General features: G+C 30.6%; 2 protein-coding genes across 2 annotated transcripts in view; both read right to left on the reverse strand.

The window, feature by feature from the left end:
• Positions 1–18,291, reverse strand: part of LOC144842635 (uncharacterized) — a 298,292-nt gene that overhangs the window by 121,413 nt on the left and 158,588 nt on the right. The window lies entirely within an intron of this gene.
• Positions 4,752–16,567, reverse strand: LOC144842393 (uncharacterized). The gene is made up of 17 exons (XM_078698839.1): positions 16,367–16,567; positions 15,312–15,412; positions 14,355–14,467; positions 14,208–14,238; positions 13,738–13,835; positions 12,804–12,828; positions 11,871–12,046; positions 11,333–11,422; positions 10,999–11,178; positions 9,538–9,780; positions 8,917–9,111; positions 8,259–8,441; positions 7,647–7,952; positions 7,141–7,218; positions 6,698–6,899; positions 5,828–5,857; positions 4,752–5,052 (listed from the first exon to the last, which is right to left on the reverse strand). Exons 1-17 carry the CDS (start codon positions 16,432–16,434, stop codon positions 4,799–4,801), a joined length of 2,373 nt encoding a protein of 790 aa, XP_078554965.1. The 5' UTR covers positions 16,435–16,567; the 3' UTR covers positions 4,752–4,798.

Raw genomic sequence — 18,291 nt, forward strand, 5'->3', positions numbered from 1 at the left:
TGTCGACCAGATTTATAATGTATTTGGAGATTTTTCTCTGATAGGTTTTCCCCTTTTCAAACGGATTATATTATAATTTTAGCACACAAAGTATATGCATAAACAAGTACCTAGTTTTCCTTATTTTCTATATTGAACTATTTTTTTATAGCGACCCTTTAAGTACGGATATTTATTTTAGTAAATTTTCCTGCCTTGATACAACAATAACTTAAATTCACTTATTTGAAAAAATGACTATGCCTAGACAACAGTTTTTGACAACATACAATCTGTGGTAGCCCACTGAGCTTATCAGCATGGTTCACTTTATGAAGATTAACACTCATAATGTTAGTTTGCCAACGTTCTTTCTGTGCAACGCTAGATCATTATTAATACATTCGATGAATTTTTATTCTACTGACACAGAAGTATGATGTTATATCAGTTACAACAACGTGGTACACACCATATTTACTGTCTGAAATTGTATCAATTCCAAACTATTCTTTAATTTCCAAACCAAGACCTGGTCGTATAGGAGGCATCGTCGCTATTTATGCCAATGGATTACTATTCGAATATGAAACGTGCTGAAAATATTGAAGTTCCACACCAGCTAAAAGTCATTTGGTATTATAGTTTTCTATACTGCAGAGTTCCAACTAATTGACGGTAAGCATAACCCTACTTTATTTATACCATATTTAATTATTTAAGGTGGTTCTAGCTAGTCTAGACCTAGCTTCTAGGTGAAAAGGACGCTCTATTTGGGTTTTCACTTAATGAGAAGTTAAATAATGTGTTCAAAATCAAAAAATGCCTAAACCTTAAAGGAGCAACCAACTGTTCAACCAATTGTCATTGTATTATATAGACATATTATATAGACATATTATTGTATCGACGTCATGGGATGGGGCTTACCTTTTAATAATAATTATACTGATATTTTAAGTTTTACAACAGTTGTTTTTTTATTTGATAGATGTACAATGAACAATTATCGGGCAATCTCATTACTTAAAATATTTAGTAAACTTTTTACATCGGTACTTAACAACCGCCTTATAAATTTGGACTAATGATTATAATATTGTAATAGGCTTGGCATTTAATGTGAATTTTCTCGATGTTTTAACAAATTATTATGACGGAATACAATCTTGTGTTAAAACTACTCAGAGATGCACTGAATTATTTAACTGTGAGAATGGCCTTATAGGCAAGGGTGTCTTTTTTCTCCCCAATTATTTTCGTTTTATATAGGCCTAAACGATATTGTAAATCACTTTACTGCAAATCATATCCGTAGTATACAGATAAGCGATACCGAAATAACTACGCCGACGATATCGTTCTATTGGCGGATACGCCCCATAAACTTCAGAAAATGTTATATGTCTGTAGATGTTTATTGCGACTTGTGGGACCTGGAGGTAAATCTAAAAAAAAAACAAAGGCCATGGTTTGCGAAATGGTGGAATTACAAAACAAACAGAAAGGTGGATATATAGAAACTGTCCCATTGAGATGGTTCCATACTATAATTATTGTAGGCCTTAAGATCAGTTTAAGAGGTACGTGGTCTGTCGCAATAAACACTCTTGCAAACCAAGCCATTAAATGCCTTTAAAAAATAGTTATATTAATAGAAATACAGTACTTATATAGACGTAGAAAAAAACAATATTTCATTTTTTCGACATTGATATGCATCTTATTAGCTTTTTTTTCTAATTTTGATTTATTATTTTCTCAATTTATGATGGCGTCTTGGAATAAATTTGAAATCTGGTTGTCAAACTAACCGACTGCTTTATTCATTTGGCAATAGGTCAGTTGATGTTGGCATTTGTTCAACATCTGGTCGGATTGGGCACCACTTGCAATGTTAACATTCAGTGTATTAGCCATTTCATCTGGAGTACTTGTTTTACTTTTACCCGAAACTGCCAATAGAAAGTTACCAGATACAATGGATGAAATTATACAACTTAAAAGTTTGAAGAGTTTGTTTACACAAGTTACACAAATATACACTGTATACCGCAGTCGTTGGTACATAATGGGTTCAATAAGATGTTTAATTTCTTATCAGAGCACGTATTAGGTGTGTGTAATTACAAAGTTAATATTTGCATCGCTTGTTGTCTGCGCATCTGCTAGAAAGCACATTTTACTTTGGTAGGCCTTTATGTGTGCGGTCTATCTAATTTAAGTTTAGACGTATGTTACAGAAATACGATAACTTTTGAATACCATCGTCTGAACAAAAATGTTGAATCGTAAAATAGCTATTGCAATTTAAACTAACCGCGATCGTACCTTGGGTGTATTTGTGCATAATGCGAAAGCGAAACACGTGTTAATGCCTATTATTGATAATATTAAACGTTCTGTATTTTATCTTCAGATCTGTGACAACATTATCGTCAGCAGAATTAGAAGAGAAAGAAGCTATGACACAAACAACATTGATATCATGAGAAAGGCTTGCCTACACTGACGTACCTTGAGAGACCTCCGTAAAAACGTGAACAGTAGTTCTAAAAGATAATCTAGTCTCATTAAAACCAATTGGGGTGATAAGGGTTATAGAACACTCAACTCTTACACTGATATACCTGTGTTTAAGATGTTTATTTGTACCAGTACTTCTATATATCCTGTAGAATACTAGTATAAGGTTTCCCAAACAAATGTAATGAAATCCTTATAATAGGTAACTAAACGCATTTCACCAATTGGTTGTATTTCACAAGATCTAAGTTTAGATTTATTGCGAACGACCGGATAACATGAGAATAGGCCACGATTTGCCTTGGGCAAAATATATTATTAGAAAATGAAATTTCAAATTTAATAAACAATTAATGATTATTAATGTCAAATATATTTTAATGTAACATAGTCAAATATATTTAAGAGAAATAGGAAACATATTATTTGGATAAAAATTCCACAAAATAATTTATTTTATTTTATTAACCACCTTTAAAGATATATTGTCCACAAAAACATAAAAAAATTAGATTAATTGAAATATTAAATAAAAGAAGACTTTGAATAGCGCATTTCGTAGTTGTAATAAAGTTAATCACTACCGTAAAAAAATGTTTTCAGTTACAAAAAGACAAAATAAACAGTTTTAACTGTTTATTTTGTCTTTTTATAACTGAAAATATTTTTCAATTTTTCAATTTTTGACTGTTTATTTTGTCTTTTTTTTCCAGGGAAATGTATACTTTGTTCAATCCAATTTTTGGTCATAATGAATAATTATTTTGTGACATTAAAATAGCATATTCAACAAAAACATTAACACAAATATTTTTCAGGGAGACAATATATCTTTAACGGGGATCACCCGTGCAGAAAAAAGAACTGATATTAAGGGGTCCTGTTAAGTCTTGAAATGTGCAATGTACAAACAACCACATTTGTACAAACATGGCACCCTCAAATATGCAAATTTGTTAAAATTCATAATCCACTAATATGTAAACATCACGCTACATGAGAATGCTAAGACAAAACAGAATATAAAGTGTGCCAAAACGTGTATAATAAAATCATTATTTAAAATAGCATCTCTGAATTTAGGTTTAAATAAGTCAATGGAACTACAACTTCGGAGATCAATAGATAAAGAAATCAAATATTCGGCAGCCAGATAATCAAAATAAGATTCAACAATGTTGGTTGTACTGTAGATACAGGTTTTCTTTTATTTAAATGATATTTAACCTTGTTTAATTAATTGCAATAATGATTATAAAGTACTGAAGTAGAAATAAAAGTGAGCGAATCTCACAAAATACTTAAACAAACTTCATACAACTATTTCTTCTTTTAATCGAACTATTTATTATTACTAATTATTTACTAATTTAAATATATCCTGTTACATAACACTACAGTGTTTCAAATAGAACATCCACATGATGCTCGCTATTCATTATGCTATACAATTTATTGTATTACTAATTGTATTATACATTTTATTATACAGTATAACATAATTCAGAAAATAGGATGTTAAATCTGGTTCACAATATTTATAATATAAAATGTCTTAACTATAACATAACATTCAATTCTGTTGATTTCTTTATTGTTGACAACATATACAATTATTACGTATTTATTTCATTAAGTTTTGGATAATGCACTGTTCGAACCTAATGGTAACCGAGAATCAGGTGATCATGTGGGTGTTCCATACATTTAATACATTACAAATAATACTAAATTTATTATAACTGAGTATTCAAATGAGAAGAAAGTAAAACCAACTTAATAAATGATTAAAATGCAACACCGACTATTTAATCTAATTTACAGTAGATATGGAATAAAACATTTACGACACAGTAAGATATATATATATATCCAACCTTAATAGTTCCATGCGTCATGATATTCAATAAGTGTTGTTAGTATCATGTCAAAAACAGACACACGCAAATGAGAATCACTGTAACATAAGTCTGTAGTCTGCAGTTTACTAACGGAAATGACAGTGTTCTTTTGCATCGGGACAGTAAACGAAAGAGGAGATTTCAATTTACAGAGCTAACAGAGTACAAATTGTTAAAACTTTTCAAAATAACTAAACCTCATAAACTTATACCACTAATATATGAGGCAACGGTGATGACGTATGCTCTAAAATACGATGAGGTAAACGATACCAAAAATAGTATTTGTGTTCGCAATACAAGTAGGTTCTATCGATTTATCCCACGATGATGCCTAGTCTTTTCTAATTGAAGAGGAAGGTAGGGTTTCAACTTTACGATACTTAGGTGCCCTACATATCGTCAACTTTACGAGCTAAGTCATTTCTCTCTACGTTTCGGAGAGCGTCAGTTAGCAGTGAACGCTTGGACTTTTTATGCCAAGCGCCTAACATGCTTACCATTGCTCCTTGTATGTTACCACGATTGTCATGTTCAAATTGATAAAGATTATCCGATGTAAAGCCCAGACATAATCCTAGCTGTTTCCATTCACTGCCCAGGTTTTTGGCTATATCGATTAATTCTCTGTCCGTTAAGCCTGAATCTGAAAAAAATTTAAATCAAATAAACATCTGAACAAAATGAAATGTAATCTATAAAGTTGTTTGACGGTTCAATGTTTTACTTTGTGCGACAAATATTGCATGAGTCAGGTAAAATTGACTATAACACACCGTCTGATAAAAATAATACATCCTAGATAGTTTGCTAATTTCTAGTATTAAGTTTTAATTTTGTTTAGGTCTGTATATTATATATCCAATATGCAGACTGTATTGTTTCGATCTTATTAGATCTCGTCAGTGCAGCTCAGGTTTCCCAATGATATCACATAAAAAATTATATGAGGTATATTTAATAAAACTCATTTTATTGAATTTCAAAAATTGTGTTTATGTTTATCTTTTGTATTTACTATTTAATGAGAGAGGCATTTCAATTTGGATGCATTTGTTGCTACTGCTTGCATAAATGTATTATAGTAAATAAAACACTTATACTGATACTAAATCTAATCTCTAATAATTCTTCAACTATTCGCGACTTCCTTATTTCTGTACAAAGATTTCTAAAAAGTTACATAAATACCCTAATCGTAGAGACCATCTAAATCTAAATTTCTGATGTTTAGGTGTTGACGGGTCTAAACCGAACGAATACATTGCAATAATATGCATAATCCCCATTACATTTCCATCAATCAGCCTCAAACAGATCAATAATATAGGAGGGCATGTATATCCTACGGGATGTTTTCATTGTGTGCACCTATCTGTAAGAACAATTCGCACTTGATGCAAAAATTGGAACCAACTAACCTGTAGCCTGAGGAACATCATCTGGTGTATCTATGTAAAAGAATATAGGCCTGCGTATTAGTAAACATCTCAAAAACGAATTTATCATGAAAAAAATTGTAAGCCTTACAATAGAATTATTATTAATTTACTTTATAAAACGTTTACATAACATTGTGGCTAGATCAGTATAAAACTCATATTATACTATAGTTGTTGTTTTTTAGTTGTTGTTGTTTAGTTTAGTGCAGTCAGAAAAAACCTTAACTAAGCCGAACCGAACATTTTTCTACATAGAAACAAGCAGCAAATCAATTAAGCGATAATGACCAAATAACGTAAGTGAGACGTATCTGATATTATACCTAACTAAATTCAACGGTCAAACGTCTTACGTTTTTTTAAACCCTATTTTTCACGTTTATTGAACTTGTGACTTTGTCTAGGATTACATATTTGATGTTATTGTATAAACAAATCACAGACCACATATATGTCTTTGATGGAAAGATATTATTTAAAGTTGTTTAATTGTTAATGTATATATTATATAGTGACTGGTGCATACATATATATATATATATATATATATACACTTGCACTGATGAAAGGCTAGTGTTGTCCGAAAGCTCTGCTAACTTTTCTGGCTGTTTTACTTCTCGTTTTGATTTAGCTTTTCGCTTTTATTTTGTATCTCCATTGAGATCCAGCCACTGATACCCACAGCATTGTCATTTTTTCAGTAATTTGCCTTTGGATTTATATATATACACACGTCTATTGAAATATTACCATTTGGGAAGTATCCACAGTATTTTTGTCAGCCAATAGCAATATATATACTTTTCCTAGTTATAACACTATATTTTACTGTAGTATCGCTAAACGTACCGCCAAAGAGTCGCTTGTAACGTGTAACATCCATACCATCTCTGTTGCATGGCAACATGTCATCCTGGAATTCTCCAAGAATTTGCATATGCTTCTTTTCAGATGTCTCGCTACAATCACAGGGAATACATCTGTGGAAGGTAATCCCCCTCCTACCACCGTCTTTGGAATGTCCAAATGACATCTCAATCATTGACAACACCTTTCAAAAAGACAAGAAAAGAAACGCATTTGCAGACAACTGTTTATAAAATTAGGATGTGTATCGTTAGCAAAAGTTATACAAAATTGATTATTATCCCTTTTTAAAATGAAATAATTGTAGGTTTAACATTTTAACATGGACCTAATAAATACAATATGTTTACTTGTCGAGTACTTACAAAAAAGCCTACAATATAATAGGTAAATCTTTCCTATGAAATAAACAAATAAATACATACCTCTTTACATGCTTCAGAAGAGGGTTCACATACTGTGTTTATTGTTTTCTTAATTGCCTTTCTACGTGTAATAGTTACCTAATATTTTAAAAGCATAGAGTATATTGTTATGTGCATAGCAAATGGAATAATATAGGCCTATACTTTATCTTGTCCAAAGCTGTGTAAGCTAAATGTGATTGTGGCAAAAACTATTGAAAGATTGTTTTTTTATAAGGCATATATCGTTTTAAATCAATAATCGGTATTGGTATTTGTTAGAACATAAAGTTATTTTTTCTGCGTTTTACATTATTTTTGTTCACCTTTGATAGTACAATTAATGACAGTAATAATGTTTTGAAGTTTCTCTGATGCTTATAAATATCTATGGAAGACAAAGGCGTATCACTGTGATTGCGTGCAATTGTGGAAAAGTGCTGATACCACGCCGATGGTGCCGGAAAGTCGTAATACAATTTCAACAATTAGATGTTACTTGAATTACTGAAAATAATATATCATACCTTTAACAGGAACTTTCGCTCATTCTTCTTAGTCAAGAATTTGACAAGAGACAAGATCACGTGATGAAATTGGTCAAAGTAGAGTTCGGCATGATCATGCGTTAATACTGGGTCATCTCCGGTTTCCTTCTGATATTTGTTAATGAACTCAATAACTAAATATGGAAACACTACGTCAGGCAGATATCCACAAAGGTCGTAATAGATACTGATAGCTTGGCTGTTATCAGGGACAGATCTCACTTCACTGGATGCAGTATCAAAAGAAAGTCGCAGAGGCACAAAAAACTTGACATCTACTGAGTCCTGAAATATTAATTGAAAATGTTGGAAAAATATAAGACGCCATTTAATTGAAATGGTACACACAATAATAAATGTAGTATGATTAAAAAAATATGTAGTGCACTAAACCTAATTTGGTTATTATTTTGATCGAAACAACTTGAAACACAGACACACATAAGCCAGGAAACATTATCAACCGGGTTATAATATAATATCTATATACAAATGTTTGGTATGATAATTATATAAAAGACAAAGATCTATTTCTGCGATTGTCAACCCAAATATCCAAGTTAGTTCGAGTCAAGTACAAACAACCCATACCGTTGCCGTGACTTGACTAGTAGGGGTTATCTTCCTACAAATGAAACCAAGTCGAATCATTAACTCTACGAGGTATTGGAACTTCTCCATATCAATACCCTGCTCCTCCCACAATTTGCGTAACAACATTTCATCCAGTATGCCTTTGTTAAGGTTCCAAAAGGCTTCGCGGTACATACCTATCTAAAATAGAATGCGAAATAAATATTATGGTATTTGTGTTTCTGTATAAGGCACAATACATTCTATGGTGAAAAGTAATAATAAGTATTCTTTTTGATGGATAATTGGATCATCAGCAAAAAATATCAATAATATATCAGTGTAATATTTATCTTGTAAATGGTAAGTTGATAAATAAATGAAACCGTCGCAGGTTTGAGACGTTGTAGAGAAAGAAGTACCAACCAACTACGAGCTATGAAGCTCAAATTTCATATGATATTTAGAATAGATGTCGAAATAAATTAAAACAGAATTTGATATTCTAAATGGAAGTTTATTAAACCAAAAAACGAAACAGACATCATAAGAGTTTACAGAAAGAGAGAAAGTAAACAGAGCAACCGTTTACATTGAGACAAATGATAATAAAACTAAGTTGTTCACATTATCCTTCTTAAAGGAAAATGTCAGCCCGTACTATGAGGTAACTTACTGGAAAGTCAGGTGGAATCACAGTGACAAACGCGGTGATAACTTTAACCAATCCCATAGGATCTACCACCACTTCGTCTTTTAATGATTCATTATCAGGCAGGTAGATGATGTCACCAAGATCATACAGGAAGTTAAGAAGGGCCGACTGTTGATTTTCATCAAGAATTCCGCTTTTTCTTGCCAGTACTTTAACCTGAAAAGTTTAAATCAAAATACAAAAATCTAATTGTCTTTTCTTGCATCGTATCCGTCACCGTTATTTATTACAGATCTACTGTAATGTAATGTACAGGATTTGAACGTATATAACGTTATACCATGGATAAAACTCTAATCGTTCGTCTTCGAAGAGGTATAGTATAATACTCACTAGATAAACTATTCTTGTAGTATGATATGGAACTACAGTATAGAGTTATCTACTATTACTATTACAATAGTAAAAATGTGTAATACGAACAGTGTTAAGGTTTTTTTTCTTTTTACTATAAATAAATGTACATTTTAAAATAATTTTAACAAATCAAAACCGTATGTCAAAAAATGTACCATTTTAAAATATTTATTGCACAATGTTTAATGTAGTGGTACAATAATTGATATTTCTCTTCAAATTTACCTCTTCTAAAGTACATATCAGTTTCTCTACACGTAGATTGTATATTTCACATCGAAAGCGCATCCACTTCAACGGAATAATCTTTCTTAATTGATTCATGAGCTTATTAATTTCTTTTTTAAGATCATCAAAGCTCTTATCAGTAGTTGCTTCACTGTTCTCAACAGCAAACATTCGATGTACATGTTTTTGGTACGGTTTCCCTATCAGAGCCTCATCAATCTTCTTTAACAACTTCTTTGACTGAATTTAAACAAAAACACAAACAAATCTGGTTGTATCATATCTAAAATTGTGAAGATTTATCAATATAAAATACCGTACAGGTTATACATGCAATATTAAACATGCTATGTCATTTATTTGTTTGTGTATGGAACACCCACATTCGTAGTGATCGACCAGAAAATGTTCATCATGTATAATTTGGCTTTTCTGAATGAAACGCTAACATTGAATAAATTTCACAACAGTCTACATACATACAATTGATTAACATTTTATGCATATAATAACCTACCGTATAGATTGTCTTAAATTTACGTTTTATGGTAAATCATGATAAAAAGAGAGAAACATATTAACCTGTAGATCGCGTCGAATGTCTCTCTCATGGACGGTCTTTAGGCCTAGCCTAGCTAGGTTTTGTTTGTCTTTGCTGCATTAATTGGCTGAATTGATCGATCGAAAATGGGTGAATCGCAGAAGAATAAGGCCATATATACATGGCTGCAGTCGCGTGCTCAAGTTAGTGTTTACCGACTAACCGACCGACCAACCGACCGACATAGTGGGCTGTAGAGTTGCATTGCATGCGACTAAAAATGAAAATATCAATCCGATTTATAGCGGGCCACTTAGATTAAAATCGATTATAAAATCGACTTATTTTTTACATTTTTAACCGTTTAAAGACCAAAAAAGTTATCGCAATAGGACCATATAGTATATGTTTGTAGATTAAATATAGTTTTTGACCTTAAATTAGATCTAAAAAACGTAGGGAATGGAATTTTTTACAAATATTTAACTGGAAAACACGTTAACCAGAATATAAAAAGTTGCCATATGAATGTATCTACTATTACAAGTCAGATCACCGGTACCGGGTTGATGTTTTATAATGCAATTCCGAAGAAACTTCATCGCGCCTTCTACCATATTTCTTTCACATAATTGAATTGGTGTTTAACGGTCATCGACTTTTAAATCGTTGCAAAGTGTACTAATACATGTTAGCTTATTGTTGAATGTTAGACAAATATTAACTAAAATAAATAAAAAACTTAAATTGTTTAGGAATCAAATATTGGCACCTAGGCCTAATGAATGGACATATCTATTAAAACAATTAATCCAAACATAATGGCATTATCTACTTTGGAATATATTTTACATCTTGTTTATATGTGCATAAAATCAACAGTAATGTATCTAGAATTGAGTACGAATATAACATACCTTGTCATTTCGTTCCTTTTCCGTGTCTCCAAGCTTTCCTTTGTGCGTACCCACAATAAGAATAACAGGCAAATGAACTTTCTCTTTTATATTCTCAATAACTTTACGGCTATGAGAATAAACTGAGAGAATCGATGATAATATGAATTGGAGATTGGTCCAATGGTGTACACGTTTGCGCTAAACAATTTGAAATACATATATTTTTTTATAAACATATTATGACAAACAACATACATCTCAACATTTGTTTTTACAATTAAACAAATCAATAAATCTTGCAAGGGCGTACAGTATGAGGAAGTACTGTACGTAAAGATTTAACAATACTTACCCCATTTGAATCCAAAACAATGGCAGGATCATTAAGGTCTTTAGTTAAATCGAATACGACCAGATACACTGCATTTAATGTCATAAGGAGCTAAATTTTAAAAACCATAAAAACAATTATATCAGAATAAAATGATAACAGTAACATTAATTAATATATACAAATACTACATTTATATGCATTGAATGGGAAGAGTATTCCAATGAGTTTAATGATTCCATAGAGTAACAAATTAAATATGTTCTCATTTAACGAATACAAAACATTCTTTATTTTCTTATACATGCATGGCATGTCCTAAAGTAAGCGTATTAGTCCACTACGTTCATATTGAATCGAAAGTTTCGGCTATTGAAATCAATCAATTTTCAATTACCTTTGATTTCTCATAATTTCAACCTGTTTATGTACATATATTCAACAATTTCTAATGGAAATTAAAGGGTGGATAAGAATACAAAACAAAAACTAACGCTTTTTAAACTTAAGGCAATTTATAGAGAACAATAATTCAATGCAGTCTCATAGGTCTACTTACACGAAGAATTCCATGGTAGATCGGCTGTCCTCCGTGATCCATTATTTTAAACATGTTTTTCAAAGGAGACATCTCTGCTTCTTCTTCAAAAATATCCTGAATGATATCTTTATCCAGTTGATCACGTACATGAAATGACGCATTTTCTGGAACGTCGTTTTTGGTCAAATTCAACTCTTTTAAATATAATTCAATAAATAGATAAATAAATAACGTTAAAATAAGCACTGTATTAGTATTGTCATCTCAAAATAATTATTATAATGAACTTAACAACATCACTTGCATTGACATCATCATTGTCAACAAAATCGTCAGCGTCGTTGTCATCATCATCGTCAATAGGGACTTTTAGATTTTCATGTCGATTATGTCGACTAATTCAATATGACGTCAGTTTATGGTATGGTATGGTGCCACATTATGAGAACTTGTTCAGTGGAATTTTGTCGTTCGCTCTCATACATTCGTACGAGTGAACGTATAACTTCATAGCACTGCAAAGGTATACCAAAAACATGGCGGAGAATGATCTCGTGATGATTTTCTGAGAATATAGTAAAGTTCATTTCAATTAAATAATATTTGCAAACTGTAAATGAGTGATTTTTATTGTTTACTTAAATAATTAGTGGATTTTTTAAGACGTTTTTTCATTAGTATTCACTCAACGATGTGCAATTATTTCACAATTGTAAATCAACAAACAAAACACACCTTTTTAAAACATTATTTAATTGTTAAAAACATTTTAGTAATAAATTTGGGAACATTGATATAAAAAATACAATGTTATTGGCAAACTATGTATGTTAATGAAAAAGAAAATGTGTTAAAAGAGAAATGTTAAAAAATGAATACAAAATAATAATGTTTATATGTATATGGAAATAAAAGTGGGATGAACCCACGTAAGACAAAAACAAAACACACCTTCTTCAGTTGACTCATTGCTTATCTGAAAAGCAAAAAAAAAATGTATAATATTGTAAATATCCAGCTAAATTACTTGAATTATTGTCTTTAGGTTGTCATTAGTTTTAAACTAAAGAACACAAAGTTTTCTTTAAAATAATTGTACGCTTGTGCAATTTTAAGAAAATGTCAGGTGAATTGTTGATCCACTGCCTGTTCTATAAAAATAAAAGAAAAAGAATATCTACCCAATCTGAATGTACAAAAGCTTAAAAATATTTTTGCTAAAAATAACTTACAACAAATTCAGTTTTTTGCATTATATTTAATTAAATATTAAGAAAAGACATTTCTGTATGTCCGAAAATGAATATGATTTCCTAATGTAAAATTGGCCAGAGGCTTTTCTTTATCAAATTTATTTTTATCTATTTTTATTTATTTATTTAATTACACTCTTGTTTAATTTACAAGACCAGCCAATTCTGGCTCATGAATGAACAAGTAACAATAAACAAATGAAATCGAATAAACAAATGAAATGATCTACAGTATTATGAAAATGTCAGGGTAGTTGGTTAATCCAGTGATGTTTGCTTTTACTTCGTGTTCACATCGGATGACTTGTTTAGTACATAACTCCTTTCCCTCCATGAGCCCAGTGTGCTGGACCATGATGATCAGAACACTGTGTGACACTATAATAACACTACTTACTGTAGAAACGGCTTCCGATGGAACGTAATGAAAGTAAAGTCTCTTGCCTAAGCACTATGACACAGAAAATGTTCTCACATACAACAAGTCTGATATCACTTGCCATTATACCATATCGGTATCTGAAATGCCTTACTTCAGTGATGAGATCCAGTGTTAGTATGATACATCACCTTTTTATGTTTTCTAACTACCCCTAGATATAAATAATTTGCTTTTGTTAGTGTATACGTACGTGTTCAAATGAAGCGGCAGCATTAGACTCTTCTACTACAACCTCTTCTTTAACTTCTATCTTTCCTTTCACATTTACTTTAGCAATTTTTGGATTACCTGCACATTAATAAGTGTTATATTAATCATTTATCTATATTCTGGAGTGAACAACATTCTATGAGAACTACACACGTAGTACAGTTAATCACACAATTTATACACAGCACGTTTGTTTATGTATAATTTAACGATTGTTCATAAACATAAAGCATAGACATTGACAATTATAAAAACAAAATACGTTTTAAGTCTCATGTGTTATTCGGATTAAATCATATATCCATTTAAGTTTGATCCTGTATTCCTAATGTATCTATGGTAATGGGAAAAATTGAGAAACACATTTTCTACTAGACTTTGCGAATTGTCTTTTTTAAAAAAAAGTAACAGATTTTAGGTTTACACGATGTAAACAATAATTAAACGTACCACTGTTCGAGGCTGTTTCGTTAGTCACAACCTAAACGTAATAATAATTAATTATATATTATTTAAGAAGGTAAAGTCATGCTGGTTTCATAGTTTATAATTCCGAGGTATAGAACTAGCCTAAATATTTATATTGTATATACGTACTTTTTCCAAAGAGGACCCAACCTTACGTTCTTCTACTACAACTTCTTTTTTAACTTCTATTATCCTTTTAATATTTTCTTCGGCATGTTTTCGAAACAATGAAGTTGGATCATCTAAAAAGTAATTAAAGTTTAAATATGTTTTTAATTTTTAATGTTTAATTATTCGGTTCGGACAGGGTTTTAAATAAAATGTTTAAAGAAAACGACAAAAGAGTACTGTACATCCTACTACAGTAGTATGGCCATCTAACGGTAGGTAAACACAAAGTTCAACCTTATTCGTTGTGTACGGATACGTATGCGTATATACGTGAGTTTGCCCAAACTCTCTCGCATCAGTACGTGTAATTCAAATGGAAAAGGATATTAAACGGTTCTTTTTGAACAGTATGCTTTTTATAAAACTGTTTGAAAATGTTGTGCATGTTAGGCTTGTAACGTGACCAACCTGCGTTCTCATAAATTCAGAGCCTAGCTAAAATACGATTATAAATTTCAAAGGGAAAAGTGTAGTAGAACATCTGAAATCTAAGCAGGGTTTCAATTGGCACCAACTTGGAATTGAAAATAATTGTGTTTGTGCGAGCAATACAACTTCACAAACTGTCGATTATTCGTCGAAATTGAAGCACTTTCAATCGTTACAATAAAATACAATTTGCTTAATACATAGTTATATTGTTCGTCAAGATAATTACATGTTGTCTTATCCCAGAGTTTATTTATAGAAACATCTCTGAGGTTCTATTTAAAAAAGAAACATATTAAAATAAAAGAAGGTTATTTATTTAATGTAAGAGAAATTGGTATGATTTATTCTATAGTAAATTAAACATTTTATTCAGAGGTATGCATTAATATCTATGTGATGTGATGAATTAACTTCCCAACCCATTCAATGCAATACTAATTTTATTTTGTGTGTGATGGATGGTCTACAAACGATAAGTTTTACCACTTTCTTCATCCTCTGTCCATTTGGTGAGTTCTTTAGCATTTGTTTCTACAGTTTTGATCACAGAAACACCATCTGTGATCTCGTGGTTTTCGTTAAATCTGAAAAATATTCGAATATATACAAAACATTTAGCCATCATAGTGTGAATTATATAAGCTCCATAATTATATAAATGACTAATATCTTAGGACAAGTAAGGTATATTGCATTCAGTTTGGTTAGGTACTTATGATAACAGAATGGAATACCAATTCTCATACGGCGACGGTAGGCCTACTACTATGTCTAGAGAAAATAACAAACATAAATGTTACAGTTACAAGTCCAAAACACCTACATTTTACAGAACACCCTATAAATAATATCTCTCTATATTCCTAATAATACACCTACACGTTATATTAACAAACTCAAACGGGGTTCAATCCCTTGACTTCAAAATTGGAAAGCTATAATAGCCCAACTAATCATTCAACTGGGTTTTCCCGAAATTGATATTCAAAATTAAAGTTTAAACAAATCATGACTAAGTTAAGATTCGGAATTTTAGATCTTGAAAACGAAAAGGGAATATAGACAGGGATTGAAAGGGAAAAACGAATCTGTAAAGTTTTCAAATGCAACGAGGAAACACTATCGTGAACACGGTAATAAATCTTCAGAGTTATGGAAAGGGAAAGCATTTAGTAATTTTATAACATAAATACATACGTGTACAGTATTATATTAGGCCTACATCAAAAATACATTGTAAATAACAGTTAAAAAACTGAAAATAATTAATAATAATAAACAAATTCTACAGTCAAGATTAATATAAATTAATTGTTAATATTCACATCTGGAAGATGGCCTCGTTTTATACGATTTTCAATAATTTATTATTATTGAATAAAATGTTAATATAATTATTTTAAAAAGAGCGCCGCCTCCCATTCCATCCAATTGCACAAGTGTGAATGTACAATAGCATCGAATATGGCTCTCATTCGAACTGCGCGCTTATGAACATTATCATTATGTTCGTGATATCATTCTTAATTACTACTTACTTGTTTCCAATGCAAGCGTTGACAAGACATGTTTTACCAACACCTTCCTGTCCAATAACTTTAACCATTCCAAGATTCACTTCAATTTTACCCTCTGTTAATGCTTCAATGTAAGTCTTCTCTACAAGCTTACCACGGGCAGTAATCGCATATGGAATATCTAGATCTATTAATTATGTAATTTAATACAATGAACAGTTAAAATGAACATTACTGTTTTTGAGTAAATACATTACAATAACGTTGGTGTACAATGCTTTGAACTTTATAAAGTCTAAGCTAAACTCATTCAAATGTGTCTCATTATTATAATGTATGTTGATTTGGATTTATAATAAGTAGCATAGATAGTTAATAGATAATTAAGATACACTAAAGTCAATCGTCTTCGAAGTTGTGTTTGTAGCCTAATGATTGCATTACATGGTAAAACAATTAACGTAATAATGTGATTTGATGAAATACGATTAATCACTTGAATTTATAAAAGCAATACAGTAGTCTTTATTTAAAGACCAAATACATTATACGCATATAAGCGTATGAAATAGTTTTAAAAAAAGAAAAAAAAAAGAAATGAAAAACACTTCGGAAATAACAATAGGTCTATTCTTGCTTAAAATTCTATTGTATGGAACAATTATTCATACCTGATGTAATATCTATGTCGGGCAATGGTCCACCTAAAACAAAGTTAGAATATATGTGTAAATAAAAGTACATGAAGCAAAATGCGAACATTTAGACAGACAGAAGACAGTGTAAAAACCTCAGACCTCACTTACAACATACTGGTGTAACATGGGCTTTAAGTGCAGCGTTGGAACCAGTTATTCCGTGTGACATCATAGAGGCATCGCCCATCTCCAACAAAATGTACACTAAAAATGTTTTTGTTTAAAATGGCTGATTTTTGTATTTTTTTATATTGATTTGTTTCTTGTAAAGCGGGCTATAGGCCTAAATGCGTTTTGTTATTGTTATTATTAAAACAATAATTAAACATATCTAAAACTTTATTTCTTAAATAATCCCAATTTGATTCTATTAATAATGTTAAAGAATATAATGTGATTATAAGTAAAAATCTATAATCTGTTTTGATGAGTATCGAGTCAAGAAACTTGTATTAATAATAATCATTGGCTGAGAATTTACTTATATTGTTATTTATTTTACTTTAAAAAATTAAACAAGTAAAAACAAGACAATGTTTCAAGATTAGTTGTCAGTTGATTTACACATGTTTACAGCCTACCTGTTAGCCTACTTTGCTATAAACTCACCTTTCAATATGTCAATTATCTCGGCTTTTTGACCTGCCCTTAATTCGTTGTCATATTTCTCACACGCGTTTTCATTGTACAAATCTATTACAGATTTACCATACTGTGCAAATTAAAAATAAATATGTTATGTAAAAAAATGCATTGTATGATTACATTATTAATCAAAATAGGAATCGATTCATACTGATACACATCTTCTAATGCATTTAAAAAAAACAGAAGACCACGTCCTGTAATAATGTCTGCACGCTTTGTTACATTTTGTAATTTGGTATATAAATATAAATTTCAATCCATTACAAACAATTTCTAATATTTTATATTAGGGCCTATTGTTATTGTTTTACATTCGCAACTTATTTATTTTAATTATCAAATTAAATATAAAAAAAAATGTATGCACAATTTAACAAAAATATTTTTTGTTTAAATAAATACTATTACGTAAAACATCAAACCAACCTTATCTTCTTTTGAAACGTAAGATTTACCAAAACATTCCTTCATTAGATACACAATGATGGCTCTGTGTTCGGTGTACGTGAGATCTTCTGAGACACATACATGCAGAAGTGTGCGTTTATCCTAGTAAAAAATATATTATATTTCAAATTTATTAAAATAAGTAACTTCATC

Source organism: Antedon bifida, chromosome 5 (genome assembly GCF_963402885.1).
Source record: "Antedon bifida chromosome 5, ecAntBifi1.1, whole genome shotgun sequence".
Taxonomy (NCBI): domain Eukaryota; kingdom Metazoa; phylum Echinodermata; class Crinoidea; order Comatulida; family Antedonidae; genus Antedon; species Antedon bifida.